The sequence below is a fragment of the Sander lucioperca genome, chromosome 3 (genome assembly GCF_008315115.2).
Source record: "Sander lucioperca isolate FBNREF2018 chromosome 3, SLUC_FBN_1.2, whole genome shotgun sequence".
In the NCBI taxonomy this organism is placed as follows: Eukaryota; Metazoa; Chordata; class Actinopteri; order Perciformes; family Percidae; genus Sander; species Sander lucioperca.
The window spans coordinates 38,477,629-38,498,375 of NC_050175.1; the positions used below are offsets into that span (position 1 = coordinate 38,477,629).

Genomic DNA, 20,747 nt, shown 5'->3' on the forward strand with positions numbered 1-20,747 from the left:
AAAAGCATTTTGTGCCAGCCCTACTGTATAAACAAAATAAGGAACAACCAACCTTCCAGCTCAGCGATCCTTTGGATGGAGGCTGAATCTGCGGGCATGCTTCCACTTCCTGTGGCCTCCTGACTGGGAGATGGTGCCGCTACCGAGGCCCTCCTCAGCTCCTGCAGCTGCCCCAGGAGATCCTGCTGCGTTTGGGCCATCTGTGCCTGATGCTGCTCAGCCATTCGCTGCACCTCCGCCTGCTGCTTCTCCATCAGGTCGCGGAGTTGCGCTCGCATCACATGCTTCTCTGCCTCCATCTTGGATTCCAGGCTCTCTCGTTCTACTTGTAGTCGACGCAGCCGCTCTGCAAGCTCCTGTGGGGGGGGGGGGGGAAGAAAAGACGATGAAGTGGCAGGAATGTAAACGGGGCTGCACAATTAATCCCAATTTTATCGAAATCGCAGGGGGTGCGCAACATTTGTTAAAAGACAAAATATGTGTCAAACCATTCTGAATTAAGTAATGTGGTGCTGCAGAAACAACCCGGCCTACAAATCCTATCCTACAGACTAAAGAAAAAAATCTTTGTTTGGTACAGATCTTTGCCAAAAAAAAAAAATCGTTTTTGTTTTTTTTAAAATTGTGAATCATATCGCAATCGCAATATCAGTCAAAATAATCGCAATGAAATATTTTCCTCATATTTTGCAGTCCTACAATGTAACATAATATGAAGGGGAAGTGTCATTTGACTTAAAGCTACATTGTGGAAGAATTCCTCCCATCTAGCGTTGAGATCATATATCGCAATCAACTCTCTCTCGCCACGCAGTATTGCAGCTACGGTAGCCTTCACGCTTCAAAAAGCGAAGGTGTACAAAAGGCCATCTATCAGCCGTCGTTGTTGGAGTTCATGCGTTCTCTTAATACAAAAGGAGACTGCAGCGGTCCGGAGGATAATTAACTAGTTGGGATTTGGTGTGTGCCTCCAAAGCAGCTCCAATGCTCACTCTTTTTTCTGGTGACGCCGGTCTCTTGCTCTTTTCAATATCCTTTTTCTGGGCGAAGAAGAAGAAGACTCCTGTTCCTGAAATTAGGATTTTGAATACGTATGGTCCTCCATGTTTCCGTCTTCAAACTTGCCGGGGCCGGGAAGCGACGATACCCATTAGCAGCAGCTGTTAGTCGAAAACGTGAAAGGCAGAGCAGTATGTCCTGTATGTCCCTTACCGGCTAACGTATTTCAAGATGGTGCATCATTATGGAGCGTCTACCCCAGTTCATGCAAACACAAATGTAAAATTCCAAGCTAATAGGAATACTTGGAATTGATGGTGGTGGTAAATATTCATGAAAAAGGACAAGTTTGTGAAGGGCAATACAGATTTTGATAATGAACAACTAAACACGTTACACACTGGGACTTTAATAGTTGAAGAGGAGTGAAGGAATGGATCTAACATAGGGCTGAACGATTAATTGCATTTGCGATAATATCGCGATATGTTAAAACGCGATTTCCTAACCGCAAAGGCAGCGATTTGATCACATGACTCGCGAGAGCAAATCAGTCTGCACTCCGCAGAGAAAGCATCAACTAGCACGCTAACGCTACGCCGTACCTTGAGCTGATTTCTGTCATTCAAACAACTCTGAGTTGTAGTTTAAAACTTTTACAGCCATTTTAATAAAATGAAGGGTTTTATTCTGGTTCGAGTCCATACATGCAGTTAATGGATACAGACACACAGAACTGAAGGCTCGGTTGGCAACTAGCTCTGATTAGCGGTTAGCTCCGGTTAGCGGTTAGCTCCGTTATAAAGATATGAGTGGAGGAGCTGCCACTGAGAGGGGTAACAACCAGACTCTGATAAATGACGTTCGGGGAGCTTTCACAGCAGCGTGGCCGCGGTGTTTCAACGGTTTTATTAGTAAAGTTAATCCCGTGTGTGTGTGTGTGTGTATATACTATAATTTTACTTTTTTAACTGTCTAGTGTGTAATTGTGTGTTGTTCATACTATAAAATGATTTATTGTTTGTCTTTGTTGAATAATACAGAAGACAAAGCTTAAAAAAATAATCGAATCGCAATCGCAATATTTGGGAAAAAAAATCGCAATTAGATTATTTTCAAAAATCGTTCAGCCCTAATCTAACATATATCTAGGGAGAATATTCTCTATAACTCTGCATCACAAAGGCCGAGCACGTCATCACAAAATGTACACCAAGAGGAAAAGAAGGTTTTAAGTGAAGAGGTGTTGCTCCTGACCTTTATCTGTTGGTCCCTGCCATCCACCTCTCCCTGGAGAACATCAATGACCTGCGTTTTACCCAGCAGCACCTCCTCCTTCTCATGAAGCTTCTGTTTTAGAGCCTTCAAAAGCTGAAAAGGAGACAACCGACACAGACAACTTTTTATAATCCGTGTGTTGCATGGAAACATGTGACTTAATGGTAAGGCACTCTTCCGTTGCTTAGAACAGAAATAAATATTTGATCTTTGTTCACTTACATACTTGTACAGTAACAATATCACAAAGACAATACATACGATTCTGTGAACTAACAGAAGTGACGTGTTTCCTCACTGATTGATTCAGAGTGTTGTCACTACCTGCTCTAAGTCTGCGCTGGCGTCAGACTTCGCTGCTAGCTTGAAGAGCTCCTGTTCGTGCATCTGGTTAATCTCCAGCAGCTGGTTATCTTTCTGAATAATGATGTCTTTGAATGTCTGGATCTAAAAAAACAAACACAGGGCACAACATCAGACATAAGATAGCAGCACTTCTCATAACAAATACAGACAACTAGAGCTGCAAAGATGAATCCATTAGTTGTCAACTATTAAATGATCGCCATCGATTTTGATAATGGATTAATCGAGTCAATATGAGTCATTTTTTTGTGGAAAAAAAATAAAATTAAAAAAATAGCAAAACTGCTCTGACTCCAGCTTGTTAAATGTGAATATCTTCTAGTGTCTTCTCTCCTCTGTGACAGTAAACTGAATATCTTTGAGTTGTGGACAAAACAAGACATTTGAGGACGTCATGTTGGACTTTTTGGGAAACACTGATCCTCATTTTACACCATTTTCTGACATTATAGAGACCAAACAACTAATCTATTCATTCAGGAAATAATCAACAGATTAATCAACAAAGAAAATAATCGTTAGTTGCAGCTATACTAACTATACTCTAACGGGATAAATTCAGCAGTAGAACAACAGAGTCTGAATTCCTCTATTTAAAGAACCGTTTTTATTTACTCATTAATTCTGCATTAACTGTTTATGAAACTCAACCCTTCCTGCACAAATGTTTCAGATTAAAAGCCTTCCAGTGGCTAAAGGGAATAGCTATTTAAGAATGTACTGTATGTACTGTGTTGTAGGGCTGTCACTATTCATTTTAACACAAGCGTCACTGCTTAACAATGTTCCCGTGCAACCAGGCAGATACAGTATCTCACAAAAGTGAGTACACCCCTCACATTTTAGTAAATATTTCATTATATCTTTTAATTGGACAACACTGAAGAAATTACACTTTGCTACAATGTAAAGTATTAAGTGTACAGCTTGTATAACAGTGTAAATGTGCTGTCCCCTCAAAATAACTCAACACACAGCCATTAATGTCTAAACCGCTGGCAACAAAAGTGAGTACACCCCTATGTTAAATTCCCATAGAGGCAGGCAGACTTTTATTTTTTTTTTATGATTTTATGGGGTACTTTCAATAAAATCATCTCTCAATGCAAATCAAACCAGCTATTAGGCTAACTGACATAAAACCATGTTAATCTCTAGGTATGGTGAAGGGTATGTGATGATGTGGGGGTATGGTGAAGGGTATGTGATGATGTGGGGTATGGTGAAGGGTATGTGATGATGTGGGGGTATGATGAAGGGTATGTGATGATGTGGGGGTATGGTGAAGGGTATGTGATGATGTGGGGGTATGATGAAGGGTATGTGATGATGTGGGGGTATGGTGAAGGGTATGTGATGATGTGGGGTATGGTGAAGGGTATGTGATGATGTGGGGGTATGATGAAGGGTATGTGATGATGTGGGGTATGGTGAAGGGTATGTGATGATGTGGGGTATGGTGAAGGGTATGTGATGATGTGGGGGTATGGTGAAGGGTATGTGATGATGTGGGGGCCAAGGGAACTTTATCAGGATGCATAGTATCCTGGATCCATGAAATAACTGGCCTTTAAAAATAAAAGTCTGTCTGCCTCTATGGGAATTTAACATAGGGGTGTACTGACTTTAGTTGCCAGCGGTTTAGACATTAATGGCTGTGTGTTGAGTTATTTTGAGGGGACAGCACATTTACACTGTTATACAAGCTGTACATTTAATACTTTACATTGTAGCAAAGAGTAATTTCTTCAGTGTTGTCCCATTAAAAGATATAATGAAATATTTACTAAAATGTGAGGGGTGTACTCACTTTTGTGAGATACTGTACATGCCAGAGTAGAAACTGAGTGAAACGTACGTTCTGTTTGTACATGGTCTCCTTTTGAATGTACTGCTCCTTCTCTGTGGCCAGCAGCTCTTTGAAGCTGTCTGTCTGCTCCTGCAGCAAACTGTAGCGCTCCTCCGCATCTCCCACCTTCTTGGTCAGGCTTTGCACCAGCAGCTGCAGCTCCTGCATTGCTCCACTGTCCTCTGCCACCTGAGGAAGTGAAGCATAGATGAACATGCAAGTTTGCCGTAAACATCCATTACTGCTATTTGGGGTTGAACTTAAAATGAATGACAGCCTGGGAATACTGTAAACCCAAGATGTGAAAAAGTTTGAAGTGAAAACGTTGAAAAGATGATGTTCTTGAGAGGTGTAGGACCTTTTCTTGTGGTGCAGGTGGGATGGGCTGATCTCCTGCCAGCGCTGTTTGCAGGTGAACAATATAGGCTTCTTTTTCCGCCAGCTTCCTGTCCCTCTCTGTCAGCATGGCGTCCATTTCCTCGCCCCGCTGCCGCTGTAACTCGACCTCCTTCCTCTAGAAGAAAAAGGCAAATTAAAAAGTCGAATTACTAATTAAAATGCTGCTATTTTGCAGTGCAGGATATAAATAAGTCATCCCAAGTTCTTCATTTCATATTTATGTTAAATATGTTTGCTTATACTTGTACTGTATGCACCAACCACCAAAGCAAACTCCTCTATTTAAAAGGCAGAACAGTTTTGAGCCGTGATGAAAAGAACTCAGAGTTGGAGCAGATCTCAAGTTTTCTGGGAGTTTGTTTCAGATATGTGGTGCAACACACACACACACACACACACACACACACACATACACATACACATACACATACACATACACACACACACACACACACACACACACACTATAACAAGTCACAAGAGAGTGGACTGAACTAACAAGACAGGAAGTTGGAAAGCCTATTCTAATTGGTCCTTTTGGGCTTAACTTGTTTTAATCCATAAACTATTTATAATAAATGTTCCACCCACCACTTTGCAGCCCTTCTTTGTGATCCTCAAGCGAAACAACGTGGCCTATACATGAGCCAATGAGGCAAACAAGTCCATCTCAATTTGCAGATACTTCACCTTGTTTTCCAGTTCCTCCTGTCTTTGTGCGAGCTGCTGTTCTAGTTCCTCCACCTTTTTCTTCAGCAAGACAATCTTGCCCCGACTGGCATGCTCTCCTGCTCCTTCTGAAGACCCCTACAGAGGAAACGGAAAGACAACGCTAAAAAAGAAAATCACACACACATTGAACTACATTTGCCAGAAGACCAGAAACACGTCTCAAATTTCATATTTGCTAACATATTAGCCATAACAACTATTATAAGTCAACTGTACATGTTTCAAAGTGACTTTGGTAGCCTTTGTGCCACCTAGTGGTAAAAAAAAACATTTACTGCTCAATGAATGGACTCCAGACTAGGGCTGCTTGATCATGGGGAAAAAAATCATAATCACGTTAATTTTGGTCATTCTGACATCACGGTAATTTAACACTATTACTCATTGACTTTTGGAAAGACGTTGCATTTAGTGAATTTAAAAAAACAGTGAAACTGTTAAACAAATCAACAGTGAAAACACCTTAAACTTGGAAATTTCCCTTCATACATTTCCCGTTTGACCTTTTTTTTTTTCATTCAGAACACAAGACAAAATAAGAATTCAATTGCTAAACGTGATTTGAAAATTAATAGTTTTTCTCGATTACTTTGTTTTTGTGACCATTGTGATTCGATTAATTGCACAGCCCTACTCCAGACTGTACAGAACTTTAAACCAGAACCGAGATACATGATCAAACCACTCCTGTTTTAGGCTCCGTACTCTGGCTCCCAGTACGACTAGACTGTGAGATTTTACTGATCATTTTTAAGGTTCTTCATGTCCTCGCACCCTCCTATAAATCTGACATCCTAGTACCGTACACGCCGGTACGTACTGTACTTCCTCGGGCAGAGGTCTCTTCCAGAGGCCCGGCCGAAGACTAAAGGGGACAGAGCGTTTGCAATCAGGACCCCGAGGCTCCGGAACAATCTGCCTGCGGATTTAAGTTAGTCTCCTTTAAGTCCCTTTTTAAAACATACTTTTATCGAAGAGCCTTTCCTGATTTTATTTGAGCTTGAACCTTCTTTGAACTGTCTTTTCAAAAGGTTTTTCCTATTAACATAAATCCTATTCTTACCTACAACGTATGGGTGAAGCACTTTGTAACGTGGATTTTAAAAAGTGAACTATAAAATAAATAAATAAATAAATAATACATCTGCATTAAGAAATTAAAATAAAGTCATGGTAAAATAGTAAATCCCTGCATTCATTGTAGGTATTGTCATGTACAGTGTGTGTGTGTGTGTGTGTGTGTGCCGTATACCTTTTTGCTGTGTGTTGGCGTGCCCTGACCTCCCTGTTGTTTCTTCAGCTCCTCCAGCTGTGAGTTGAGGGAGGTCACCTTGGCCTTGTTCTGAAGACGCAGCTTCGACAATTTGGACTCGCATGTCTCCTTCTCCACCTGAGTCACACAGACAATTTGTTCCATGTAACATACGTCAAGTGCGTAGTTCCCGTCAGCCGCAGCACGTTGCACGTGCAGAAAAAGTCCTTACTAGAACAATTGCTGCCAAAAAGTGGATGGGTGAATAGTAGTGTAATCTGCAGAGGAGTGGATGTTCCTGTTTGCACTCAGTGTTTCCCCTATAGTTGTACAGGCCTAATGAAAACTCTTTTTTTTATTAAAAAAATAACGCCAAATATCCATTGTGTTTTCTCCTATATTCATTCTGCAGCGGGAGCCACCATAAACTTCAGCGACGCACCGCCGAGAGACCGTAAACGGGGCAACTGTCTGTGGTTTGTTCCCCCAGTCTGTAACAGCAGAACAGTCGAGTGGGTTACCTAAATATCTAAAGTCAGTTTAAACGTTGTCAGTAGGCTAACGGTTACAAACAGGCTCTGTAGTGAACGACACGCTAACGTATTGACGGATTCTGTTTGTTTGTTTTTTAAGATTATTGTTTTGGGCTTTTCCGCCTTTAATGTTGACAGGACAGCTAGGTGAGAAAGGGGAGAGAGAGAGGGGGAAGACATGCAGGAATTTGTCACAAGTCGGATTCGAAACCTGGACCTCTGCGTCGAGCTATAAACCTCTCAGTATATGTGCGCCTGCTCTACCCACTGGTCCAACCCGGCCATGGACTCTGTGTTTTTAGCTGAGCTGTACCAGAGAATATTCGGTTAAAACAGATCGGTGATGCTGTGTTTTGCCCTCGTTGTTCTCCGTGAAGTTTGCTGGAAATGTTGCTTTTTATGTGGAGTGAACACTGCACCAGACTCCATTTAAAAAATAGCCTTTTAAATGCTACATTGCTTGTAAGGAAATAACGGGAGTAACAGGCCAACCAGTTTCAAAAGTGACATATTTTCTTTTTAAATAATTGATGTGCGATGAATCCAATTCATGCCGATGCGAAAGAGTGGTTCATGTGGTTTTCGAAATCGAAAAGTGCTCATATTATGCTCATTTTCAGGTTCATAAAATTGTATTTAGAGGTTGCACCAGAATATGTTTATGTGGTTTCATTTTCAAAACACCATATATTTGTTGTACTGCACATTGCTGCAGCTCCTCTTTTCACCCTGTGTGTTGAGCTCTCTGTTTTAGCTACAGAGTGAGACCTCTCACTTCTGTTCTAGCTTTGTTGGGAGTCGCACATGCTCAGTAGCTAGGTAAGGACTACTAGCCAGTCAGAAGCAGAGTATGAGGGCGTGCCCTGACAGTACCTAGGTAAGGACTACTAGCCAGTCAGAAGCAGAGTATGAGGGTGTGCCATGCTAGCAGCTAGGCGAGCATTATAACGTGTGTTCCAAAGTGACCACGTTTGTCTCTGAAGTAAAGGCTGGACTACAATAGAGCTGTTTGGAGCAGTTTGTGAACAGTGTTTTCTGTTGGAGATGGTAAGTCCCTTTGGGGTGGACTTTGGGCTTTTTCACTTTGTAAACCTATAACGTGCACAAAAAAGATATATAACACAGTAAAGGTAAGGGAAAAAGCCAAAAAGCATAATATGAGGTCTTTAAAGTGTTGCAGCAGTGGTATCAGCACCACCTACACACCCAACCACCCTCCTCTTTCTCCAACTGACCCGCCAGACTAAAGCAGTCAACCTAGGAGGGAAACACTGGCACTGTTGTAAGGAAGCTTCTACGCCAAACATTTACTATATCATTGCTAAACTCTAATCTCACATTCCTGTCTTTACTATAATGTAGCAGACTTTGAGCTGGCAGTTTAATAGTTAACTAGGGTTTTTTTTTTTTTACTCAGTCAGTGACTAACAGGAGCAGAATCATGAGTCCATCACTCATGTGACCAACTGTGCCTGGCTCAGGCAGATACAAATTCCTCTCAGATAGGCCCCAGAGCATGCACTGTAACATTCAGTACTAGGAAAATTACATTTAAATATACATTTATGTCACAACACATGGAATTTTTTATCCGTGTGACTTTTTGTTACAGGATAATGTCTGTTGTGATGCTATTAAGTTCAAATTGTAATCTTTAATTAGTTTGTTCCCATCAAAACTAGAAGAGGCCCGTGATAAGCCTTTTAGCTTTTGGCCTCCTTAGAATATTCTGTTATATTCTTCTGTAAATGTTCTTTTTTGTGTGTTATTAATTAAAAAAAGAATGTGATATCAGTATTGTAAATACACAGTGACTGAAGTAAACAGAGGTTTTCACCCAAATATTCATTAAAATGCACAAGAACCGCTGTGCTTGGCTTCAGTGTAGTTGTAGTTCATTCACGCTAATATTTTGAAAACAAGGATCATGAAGAATGCACTTTCATTTAGATAATATGCAACCTGTTAGGGCTGCACCCGAATATTCTCATATATGTTTCGTTGTGTAAGATTTAAGTTTTCAATTTTGGGATTCAGATATTATATAGTTTTTTTCTTCAAATACTGTAGAATAAGGGTGTCACGATTTCAATTTTAATTCGAAATCAACCGAAATTAAGTCAAAATCTCCAACTTCGAATTAAAAAATGGAATCGTCGATGCTGCCCCCATGTCACGTCCGGTCGGCTTGTCAAGCGGAAAAAAAACACACACGTGTTGAAGTGCTGCGAGTCAACCTCCTGTAACTTAGCTACAGTCAGTCAAAAGTTAGCATGGCAACTGCAGATGCAGGAGACCCATCGACAGAACTTGAACCCCCTCCTCTTTCACTGAAGTCACGGTGTGGAAGTATTTTGGATTTCCAGTGAGTGACAACGTTCGGCAGCAGTGACAGCACCATTTGGCTTAGTTATCAATGTCGTTAGCATTGTGGCTAACACTTTTGTTACTTTATTTTTTGACAAATCGTTTCAGCTCTGCTTTCTAACATGATGTCATTGTGCTAACCGAGCACCGTTAGCCTTTACAACAGAGCTGCTTCAATACACTTGTTAGATAATGTTTGATTACAGAGTTCTCAGTTGATTTGTGTCTGTCACTGTGTGCTCGTGGTGGAATATAATGTAAACAGAGAGCGGCGTGTCAGAAATGCAATGCGCCGTGACGTAGGTCCCCTTCAAGGCCAGGCTGATGTTGGAAGTCCCTCTAGTGGACAGAACGTGTAACAACAACCACATGCTTATAGTGGCATTGACAATGCATAAGCCTGAGTAGTGTAGTACATATTAATACAGGCTGCATTTGAGCATTAAATATTCAAATATTATCCGAATAATGGCACAGCAACTTGTGCTTTAAAAAAAAAAAAAAAGTAAAAATCGAGAATCAAATCGAACTGTGACCTTAGAATCGAAAATGTAATCAAATCGAGGATTTGGAGAATCGTGACACCCCTACTGTAGAATACCAGAATCCATCTATCCATCCATCTTCGCCCGCTTATCCGAGGTGGGGTCGCGGGGGCAACAGCTCCAGCAAAATCCTTAAAGTGAATACCGGAGAGAAACGTGTTGCAGTGTTTCCATTTAAGGTTAGTATGGGTCTTGACGTAGTTTTGCTGTGTAACGTGTGTAAAATGACACTGACCTATTCAACAGTGATCATAATGGAGGAGTTTCCTTTCAGTTGGCGCTTACTCATTAGTTAGCGCACCTCTTTACTAGAGACAGAAGACAGGGGAGAAACTGTCCTCACCTTAAGTTGGTCATCTTTGGAGCGAAGTGCTGCGTCTTTCTCCCGGATCATCTCCTTCAGCTGAGTGACAAGCAGCTCGGTTTGGGTGAGCCGCTCCGACATTTCTTCTACAGTAACCTCTCCTCCACTAGCAGCAGCAGCAGCAGCAGCAGCACGGGGAGAGCCTGGACCCTGGGGAGAGACGGGAGAGACGGTGGGCTAGTGACCACAATAACAGCACTGTATTTGGTTTGAAATGCTGCACCGAACGCACATCCTGATTAAACAAATGAACACACAATGTGTTGGAACGAGTACACCGGTATTTGTTTGCAACAACGTTTTAGAGAGCCATATCTGGGGTGTGGTGACGCCAAATATAATTAAATAATGCATGGTTGCACTGCTCGCAAAGCATGTACAAGTTTGTGAAAAGACTACTAGGTGAACGTAAAGCAGACGTTGAAGCTACACCAAACGCCACAACTACCAAAAAAAAACAAAGGCAGGAAAACACGCAGTGGTGACGACAATTCGATCTAAGGAGCATGATTCGACAGCCAGTCTCCCAGTCGACGTCGAGCATTGTGTCTCGTTGACTATCCCGTCACAGAGAAAAGCCGATCTAAATTCAACTTGCCCTTGTGTTGTCTTCTCGTTGACCACGCGGCTTTTAGTTTTTCTGGGTCAAAATTTAAAATAAGGGGCGACCTCTAGCTCACCCGGGATTAAATCCAACCTGCGGCCCTTTGCTGCGGGTCCTCCCCTCTCTCTCTCACTCCCCCCTTTCCTGTCTATCCACTGTCACTATCAAATAAAGGGAAAAGCCCCCCAAAAAAATCTTTAAAATCTTTTTTTTTTCAAATGCTATAAAATTAAATAAATCATCCAAATTCAATGAAATCAGTGAATTGTAGGGCTGTGCTCGATTGAAGAAATTCTTAGTCGACTAACACTCATTCAATTGTATCGACTAATCGATTAGTTGATTTAATCGACAGATCTGTAAATCTGAGTTTCTCCGTAAAGAGTCATGCTAAAGCACCACTTTAATTCTTGTGTTTGCCAGAGATGTGCTCGTACGTTTCTTGGAAATAAGTCATTCAGCATGAAAAAAGCATAAAACATGACTAATCGACTAAAGAAATCTAAGTTGACTAAGACCAAAACGACCGATTAGTCGACTAATCGACTAAGAGGGAGCAGCCCTAGTGAACTGATCATTTATTTAACTAGTGAAGAGCGTTGCAGGGAACCATCCACATTCTTCTTTTTTTTACAATTTGGTTGAAAGAAAACCCAAATTTGTGATATAGAAACTTTTTGAAAATGGGTCAAATTTGACCCGAGGACAACAGGAGGTTTAAAGGGGCGTTGTTGTCATGGGTAACAGACGTTTACATTGCAAAGGCAAGTGTGACATAAAAACAAACATGAAAATATTTTTTATCTAATAGAATGGGGAGCAAATTTATCATTCATTGTATTCCTAGCAAGACTGAATATAGAGATAACCTTATTAGGCAGTAGAGTAAATTAAATAGGAAGGGGGTGAAGAGCAGTGATCCCCCCCTCACAGGAAGTGTGAGCTTTGGTTTTCTGAGTCAAAGCCCTGTGCTCAGCAGTCTACCTAATGCCAGTCGATCTGCACATCACACAGACTGCAGAGCTTTCGCTGGGTTTGCTTTGAGCCCATTCCATTGCCAGTAATAGTAAAGCAGCACAAGGTAACATCAAATGAGTCATGAACATGGCTGCTGTCTGGGAGATGTTAGCAGTACTGGCTAAAATCAATGGTCACTCTGTGGCATGTTTTTAATTGTAGTTTAGAAAAACGCAATGGGCGGACAAGGTGTAGAAACGGTCCTACAAATGTATAAATACAGCAACATTTTGTTTTCATTTCAGACGTATTCTTGTGTTTTCTCTTCAGGGACCTCGGGTCTGCAATTATTACATCCAGTAGTTTTTTTTTTTTTTTTAAACGTTTCAATGGAAACAAGCTGTGAGACACAAATGATTACTCATACTCAAAACATGTGATCGTTGTGTAGACACAGACTACAATTCAATGTGATCATTCAAGTAATGAAAAACAAGCATATATGTACTTACTACAGAGCCAGGCTCTCCCTCTTCACCGGAAAGCCATTTCAGCATGGTTTCAGTTTAGACCTATAACACACACACACACACACACACACACACACACACACACACACAGTAAATAAATGATTCAGAGTCCAGAAAAGTGTCCATGTTATCCCTGGTGTGTCAGTTTTCGTTTCTCTGGTTTATAAGCGCTTAGTGTTTTCCGACTAAGAATTTCTTCAGTCGAGTACAGCCCTAATATAATACACGGGTTGTTTGGACCTCCAAAGAACACTAATACTGTCTAAATGAATGAGCAGGTCATCCCTTAAAGAGTTGCTTGCAGGCAATACAAGACTACTCGCGCTCTCTCACCGTGTCCCTATCTTAAAATATTTACAAGCATCCTAGAATGGCAGATAAAAGATGAAGTGGTGTAGCCTACGTGAGACGCAGGTATACACAGTATACCCACTAAGAAAACTCCAGGATTTCCATATACCCACTTAAAAATGCCCAATGACACTTAACAACATACGTTTCATTATATTTTTTATATATTTTGAATTGCCATCTGTGTTTTTCTTCTTCACATAGGCTAAATAAAGGTATTTCCACCGTAAACTGGTGCATAAATGTGTGTCAGAATACAGGAAATTAAGTCATTGATGCTCAAAACTTCCTCGGGGAAAGACACCCAGAACCCCCACTATGAAATGCCCCCCCTCCAAAAAAGGACATTCTGGCCCACATATACAGTATAGGCTCATACATATACAGTACAGTATACCCACTACAATACATTAGACTACACCACTGAATGGCTTTCAGGTCAGTACATCGACCAACCTCACCAGCAAGCCCTCAGAGGTAGGCCAAGTGATTCAGGTGATTGTTGGGATGTAGGCCAATCAAAGAATCAAAAATAGTCATAAAGCCTCTCTCAATGTACACTTGGTTGCAGGCTCCATTTTAGCGGCAGAAGGGCACAGCCCAAAACCAGACTGACAGGTGTGGCTCTTGGTACGTGTTGTAGCTAGAACTACAAACACACAGAAGAGTAATAAACAGGCCACGGATTCAAGGCCTGGTGTAACGTTGAGTACACTGACAGGCTGCATGGTTAGCTAAATTCATTCAAGCTTGCTGAACGGTCCAACCCACGACGTGACGCAGGGGGAAAATCAGGTCAAACTGGTCCTCTCACGCATACACCACAGTGGGATAAACTATCCTCAATGCTAACTGTGGCTATATGGTATGGTTCAAGAATTTCCTGATCCATCGAACTTTGTGCAATTTATGTTATCTACACAAACGCAAAATTAAGTTGTTATTTTGGGATGAGCAATAGGCAAAAAATAGCAGATGCACAATCCGATGCAGAACAGTTCCTGATTGTGCTGTTAAGGTTTAAAGGACTGCATAGTGATGGACAGATTCATGTTAAAGATACTGCAGACAGACATGCAACTGGGCTTCTCTGAAAGTCGACTGTTTAGCTGGAGATAATCGCAGTTTTCAAGAAACCTAAAACGCAGAAAGCAAATAAAGTACTGCTGACTGAGCTGAGGAAAATTCCCCATTTTAAACACTATATTGTTTTCGGTGTAGAGTCACTAAAAGTTGTCCGTGGGAAGCCAAGGTTTTGACATTAGCTAAGTTACTAGCTAGCTTGCATTTCCAAATCCTATGCAAACAGACTAACCAGCAACTCATTTGAACTGCAAAAGCTGCAAACTTGTACCAGAAGAGAAGGCCTCGGGGGTTTGGGTTTGGGCGTCGGCATCTCGGCCAGTTATTTAAACAAATACCAGTTATAGCTAACGTTAATCCAGCTAGCTAACTTTATCTTGCTACATGCTAACTTCGCTAGCATCGAACTGCATCTCTTGACTATCCACTTGATGAATTAGCTCAGTCAAGCAACTCGAACCCGTTAAATGTTACTTTTATGTGCTTACCGGATTCACAGCTTCATGAAGAATCAACGTGAAACCTCACAACGTCGACAAAATCTCGTAAAATTACATTTTATTCCACTTGGCGACGATGGGACAGAGATATGCATTGGTCACGTTTGTCAACAGACAACTGGGAGGGAGCTGCGCATGCGCACTTCTGTCATAGTGACAGGTCCCCGGAGGAGGATATAACCATAGACAGTATATAAGGATATAACCCATCGATGGATTTGTTTAATAATTAACATCGGTTACAAAAAAGTCTGCATAAAAGCCATGGATATGAATGGACCTGTTAAAGCCATGCAGACGTTGAGTCCGTTATTGGCTCAGTTTATGCTTTTTCTCCAGAAGAGATGAGAGAGAGAGAGAGAGAGAGAGAGAGAGAGAGAGAGAGAGACAGAGAGAGAGACAGAGAGAGAGAGAAAGAGAGAGAGAGAGAGAGAGAGAGAGAGAGAGAGAGAGTGTGTGTGTGTGTGTGTGTGTGTGTGTGTGTGTGTGTGTGTGTGTGTTCTTGTTAAACTATATTCGTGGGGTCCAAAAACCGGGAATACAGTACACTTGTTGGGTCCGGACAGCTTTATGGGGCCAAAATGCTGGACCCCACAACTTCAAAGGTCTGTTTGAGGGTTAAGACTTGGTTTTAGGATTAGGGTTAGAATTAGGTTATGGTTAGGGTGAGGGTAAGGGTTAAGGTTAGGCATTTAGTTGTGATGGTTAAGGTTAGGGTAAGGGGCTAGGGAATGCATTATATCAATGACAGGTCCCCACAAAGATAGTGAGATGCACTCTGAGTATATGTGTTTGTGTGTGTGTGTGTGTGTGTGTGTGTGTGTGTGTGTGTGTGTGTGTGTGTGTGTGTGTTCTCCTATCAAAGAGGAAACAAACACCAAGATCATCTCTTACCTCTCATTTCCGTCTCATTTCTGCTTTTTTCAACCTATCTTATAGTCTTATATATTGTTTCATGCACAGACATTTCAGTGGAGCTGTCGTTGGCAATAAAATGTTAACTTCTTTGAAAAACAAAGAAGTTGAAATATAGGAATAAAATAGAATAGAGGCAATATAAAAGTAAATTAAATATAAAATAACAATAATAATAATAGGCCTACACTTTATTTATATAGCACCTTTCAAAACACAGATACAAAGTGCTTTACAATAAAAACACAAAACATTTAAAACACACAGAATAAAATTAAACAACTGCCTGAAATAAATGAAGGGCAAAAGAAAATAAAACAATAAAATAACAAGGCAGCGCAGATAAAATCAGGATATCCTTTCCGATAAAAGAAAAAGAAAGAAAAAAAACACTCAGACAGCCTTATTCCCTCACAATGGTGGCAGACTGGTGAACTACAGTTGGGATAAAAGAATAAACTAGCAAAGACAGGATGAAATGAAATGTGAGGTGCAGCTGTAAACAGGTAGTCTGGGACAAATTAAACGTGTATGGTGTAAATTTTGATCTTACATATACATCTGTTATGTACTGTATCATAGATGATGTATTATCAGAGAAGCACAAGACATTGATGCAAATAATCATATGTATTGTTTGTTATAAATTATGGAAGACAAGATGCTGTATGTATTACAACAGACTGTCGTTGTGTGTAATACAGGTGCTCACTGAACTCAGGAGGAGATTAACTTTGGACCACAAACAGCTCCTTCCTTGGAACATATTGATCTTGTGATCTACAGCACTTTATGAAGGACTCTATGCACTGGATGCACTTTATTAGCTCATTTTGCACATTAGCACTGGTTTGTTCATTAGTTCATTTGTTCATTAGCACTGGATAAACTGATCAGGCGAGCCGCTCTGTGGTCGGCATGAAGCTGGACTCACTGGTGACGGTGGCAGAGAGGAGGACACTGGACAAACTGCTGGACATTACTGACAATGCCAGCCACCCCCTGCACACCGTCATCAGCAACCAGAGGAGCCTGTTCAGTGGAAGGCTGCTCCTTCCCAAGTGTAGGACCAACAGACTCAAGAACTCCTTTGTCCCTCATGCCGTCATACTCTACAACTCCTCACTCGGGGGGAGGAGGAAATAGGGTAAAGAGGATGGAACAGAACAGGAAGGAAGGGAAGGAGTGGTAGCCACTCACTCATTCACTGTGCAATTAATTAATAATCTACTCACATATATTTATGCTAAATGTCATTTATTCACTGTATAATAACACAATGCCATACTTTTTGTTTACTTCCTATATTTAGCTAATAGTTTATTGTTATTGTTATTCGTATACTGTATTTAAGTCTAAGTCTAGTTAAGTTTGTTATTATTTTATTCATTTTATTTTTCTGGTATGATACTGTATGTAGCCTACTGTTTGTCTAGTTATAACTTGTATTTTGTAAAACTTTAATAAAGCTCTATAAAAAAAAGGTCTACAGGTAGTAGAAGTAGTTATGAAGACTCACAGTGTAACAAATCAGTTTAGTTTAATTTCAGATATTAATTATACTATATACAGTATCCAGTGTAAATATCCCACAATGTAGGCTAGCATTTAAGTGTTTTTCACTGCTTCGTAGGGCGGGTCTTGCCTAGAAGTTACATTGGATCCATAATAACGCATATCCACGACGTTCCATTTCCGGGATTGCTCCGGTGTCGCCGGAAATTCCAGAATGGCCTTTTCCCTGGAGGCAGCTGGAGGGCCTTTGGGGCAACTAGTCCGCCTGAAGCCTGTCTGAAGTTTCTAAAATCCATCACTTGAGGTCGCCTGGCAATAAGTAAAGACTTCAGAGAGCTACTGTGCCTGGCCAAGAAATATTCCAACACACAAGTTTCCTTAAAATCACAACATATCGTTTTTACACTTTATTTTTTGTACAAAATAAAGATACAATGTTAGTCAGTTAGCTTATGAAAGTGTTAATAGGTGAATGTATGAACTTTGGACAGAGCCAGGCTAGCTGTTTCCCCCTGCTTCCAGTCTCAATGCTAAGCTAAGATAAACGTACTGTCTCCTGGCTGAATTTTTAGCATACAGACATGAGAGTGGTGTTGATCTTCTTATCTTACTGTCATCAAGAAAGTGAATAATCTTAAATCTTCTAATGTAGAAGTGCTTCTCTAATACGATGGCTTAACTGCAGGTCATTTAATCGAAACAAACTTTTTTTTTTTTAATTATTGCCTTCTTGTGGCAGGTGGGATTCTGAATGTGTAACACAACATTACGCAATACAGTTTGTTGAAAACAAATTAAAAACCAATATCACGTATTAGAAAATGAGCACTAGTTACATGTTGCTACAGTAGTCTACAGAGCAGATCTTCATGTAGAAAAACTGGAAACCATTTGACCAAAAAAAAATCTGCCAGATGTTCCTCTTTTTTCGGCCGGATGTCCGTCCCTGTCCTCTTTCTCTGTGTTGGCGTTCTAACCTCTGGTGGATTTCTGAGGACTATGGTTAATTGCTCCTCAGATCTCTGCAGGGTAAATCCAGACAGCTAGCTAGACTCTCTGTGAACCTGGGGTTTTTGGGGACCCTCAAAGTCTGTGGAAGCTCAGGGAAGTTGATCCCAGTTTGTCTGGTTAGTAATCCAGCAGTGGTGCACCGATGGGAATGGCCACGATGGATGGATGTATTCTGTGTGAAGTCTAGTTTTATTGCCATGGTTGAATGGTTGAAACTCGTAATCATGAATCAGGAGAAAATTTAGAAATGTTTTCCAATATATATTATCGTGGCAATTTTGTATTCCCTCTCTGACAGTGAGGAATGAGATCAACTTTGATGCTCAGATCATTCAATCATAACACAAGACAAAGGTTAGTTTGTAACATCTATGGGAAGATGTTCTTTCTCTTTATACCTTGGCTCCCCCTCTGGTCAATATTGTTTCTTTAAATTGGTGTGCTGCATGCCATTGTTTTTAACCAGCCAGGGGTGATGACATCCAGGTGGGCAACCACGCCTTTGCATATGCAGTCAGGTCAAGATACATTCAGTCAAAGGTTACATTGAAAAAGGATTCAGCATGATCAAATACAAGGAAACCTAACAATGTTCATCTGGTCAAATGTGATTTCATTCAAATGTAATACAGCACAATCAAAGACAACTTCCCTTCCAAGATATTTCAATAATAATTTAAAGTGTTATGCCTGCTGGTGCGTTACACAAACACTGACAACTCAACTCTCCAGTCCCTTTAAGTCGACCCTGCAGGACCTTTTACTGTATGGATTGAGTCTTCCTAATCTTAGCCTTTAAGGCTCTTTGCCTTACAGTATGATATCTATTGGCTTCACAAACACCCACCCCCACCCCTCACAAACACATTGCAGACTGTTCATTATGTCTGTACAGTATGTTCAACTGCAAAACCATACTAGTTGGACAACAAGAATAAGCAGACATGATGTTTTAACTAAGTCTTTGCAAGTTGATTTTGTTAGACTACAGAAAAACAAATGAAGCCAGTGTTCTCCTGGAAGATAGGAAAACACATTTAAAATGTTACTTTGAAATATGGGTGGCATTCATTTGAATGAAGATGCAAAACAAATGTGTGTCTGTGTCTCATCAGTGTCTCTGCAAATCCAAAGGGTGTTATATTATTAGGAAAAGAGCCTTAAAAGCTAAGCCTAAGTCAGGCTAAATCCATACAGTAAAAGCTCCCATAGGCCTCCAATAGGTGACTAAAGAGCAATGTTGGCAAACACTGAGGTTGTTTGTTTGTATTCTTGTGAGAAATGCATATTAGTTGCTAGTCAAGCTAATGTATAAATTAGCACTCTAAAACACTATAACATGCTTATGGCAACAAAATCAATCAATCAATTGTATTTGTCACATGAAATACGTACGAGGTTCTGTACAATTGCAGTGAAATGTTATTCCATCAGCTCCTTGTGCAGGATTCATCATAACGTAGAATGTGGACGCCAGATGGGCACACAGAATAAGAGTCACGTGGTTGAACAATGCCAGCACTCCAGGATCTAGCCAAATCTCGATGAAGGGACACCACAACTCCCGACATCCCGTTGAAAATCAACGCAAGCACGAAGGCACCAAGCCACCCATTTCATCGTCCGAAGTTGCAGTCTGTGTTTAATCTCTCCACGCTTGCTGGTCTTTCAGATTGGCTTCTTGCACTTCTGCAGGCCCTCTTCCCGTCACACTGAAGCAGCTGTTTTTAGAAGCTCTGCAGACCCCTCTGGATTAGAGGATGGATACCCAACCCGAGCCCGACGGGACCCGACGGGCCGGGTTCGGACAGATATTTAGAAATTATGTTCGGGTTCGAGTTGGGCTCGGTCACATCAGGCCTATGTTAATTTAATTTCAATTGGCTATATGATTGGGCCTCTTGTGCGCGCCTATGTTAACGTGCGCTTGTTGCCCCGTGTGAGCTGATGCGCTCATCTGTTGAAATTTCCGAATGCCTTCCTACAGTTGCTTAATAAAAGCGGGCGTACATGATTCATTAGTATGAGAAAAACAATTAGATTTTAACTGTGTTGTGCTCGGGTCGGGCTCAGACAGAAATATCTTAATGCCTGTCGGGCTCGGGCCGGGTTCGGTTACTGCTCTGTTCGCACTCTAGTCTGGATTTCAAACATCCAGGTGTCTCTTTCTTTTGCTGAGGCTTCCCAAATACATTAATGTCAATGTTGGTGGCTTTCAGGTCATATTTACATACGTTTTTATAGCGTATGTGGCTGCCAGAATGGCCTTTTCCCTGGAGGCAGCTGGAGGCCCTTTGGGGCAACTGGTCCGCCTAAAGCCTGTCTGAAGTTTTCTAAAATCCATTACTTAAGGTCTCCTGCCAATAAGTAAAGACTTCAGAGAGCTACTGTGCCTGGCCAATACATTTTCCAACACACAAGTTTCCTTAAAATCACAACATATCATTTTTACACACACCCATGGCTGTCATCACCCCTGGCTGGTTACACAGTTTTTGTACAGAATAAAGAAACAACATGTTAGTCAGTGAGCTTAAGAAAGTGTTAATAGGTGAATTTATGAACTTTGGACAGAGCCAGGCTAGCTGTTTCCCCCT

At 41.1% G+C, this 20,747-nt stretch overlaps 1 protein-coding gene across 6 annotated transcripts in view; it reads right to left on the reverse strand.

Moving 5' to 3' along the window:
* The window catches only part of LOC116067339 (golgin subfamily B member 1-like), a 60,534-nt gene extending 45,696 nt beyond the window's left edge, over positions 1 to 14,838 (reverse strand). For all 6 annotated transcript variants that reach the window (XR_004896920.1, XM_035999719.1, XM_035999720.1 and 3 more), the window contains exons 1-10: positions 14,698 to 14,838; positions 12,758 to 12,817; positions 10,664 to 10,834; positions 6,876 to 7,013; positions 5,582 to 5,698; positions 4,851 to 5,006; positions 4,502 to 4,681; positions 2,602 to 2,724; positions 2,257 to 2,370; positions 53 to 356 (exon numbers count right to left, since the gene is read on the reverse strand). Coding sequence is in view for 5 of the 6 variants with exons in the window: in XM_035999719.1 (XP_035855612.1) it covers positions 53 to 356; positions 2,257 to 2,370; positions 2,602 to 2,724; positions 4,502 to 4,681; positions 4,851 to 5,006; positions 5,582 to 5,698; positions 6,876 to 7,013; positions 10,664 to 10,834; positions 12,758 to 12,802 (1,348 nt within the window). In the remaining variant the exon portion in view is untranslated. The remainder of the gene's footprint in view (positions 1 to 52; positions 357 to 2,256; positions 2,371 to 2,601; positions 2,725 to 4,501; positions 4,682 to 4,850; positions 5,007 to 5,581; positions 5,699 to 6,875; positions 7,014 to 10,663; positions 10,835 to 12,757; positions 12,818 to 14,697) is intronic.
* Positions 14,839 to 20,747: the final 5,909 nt, after the last annotated feature.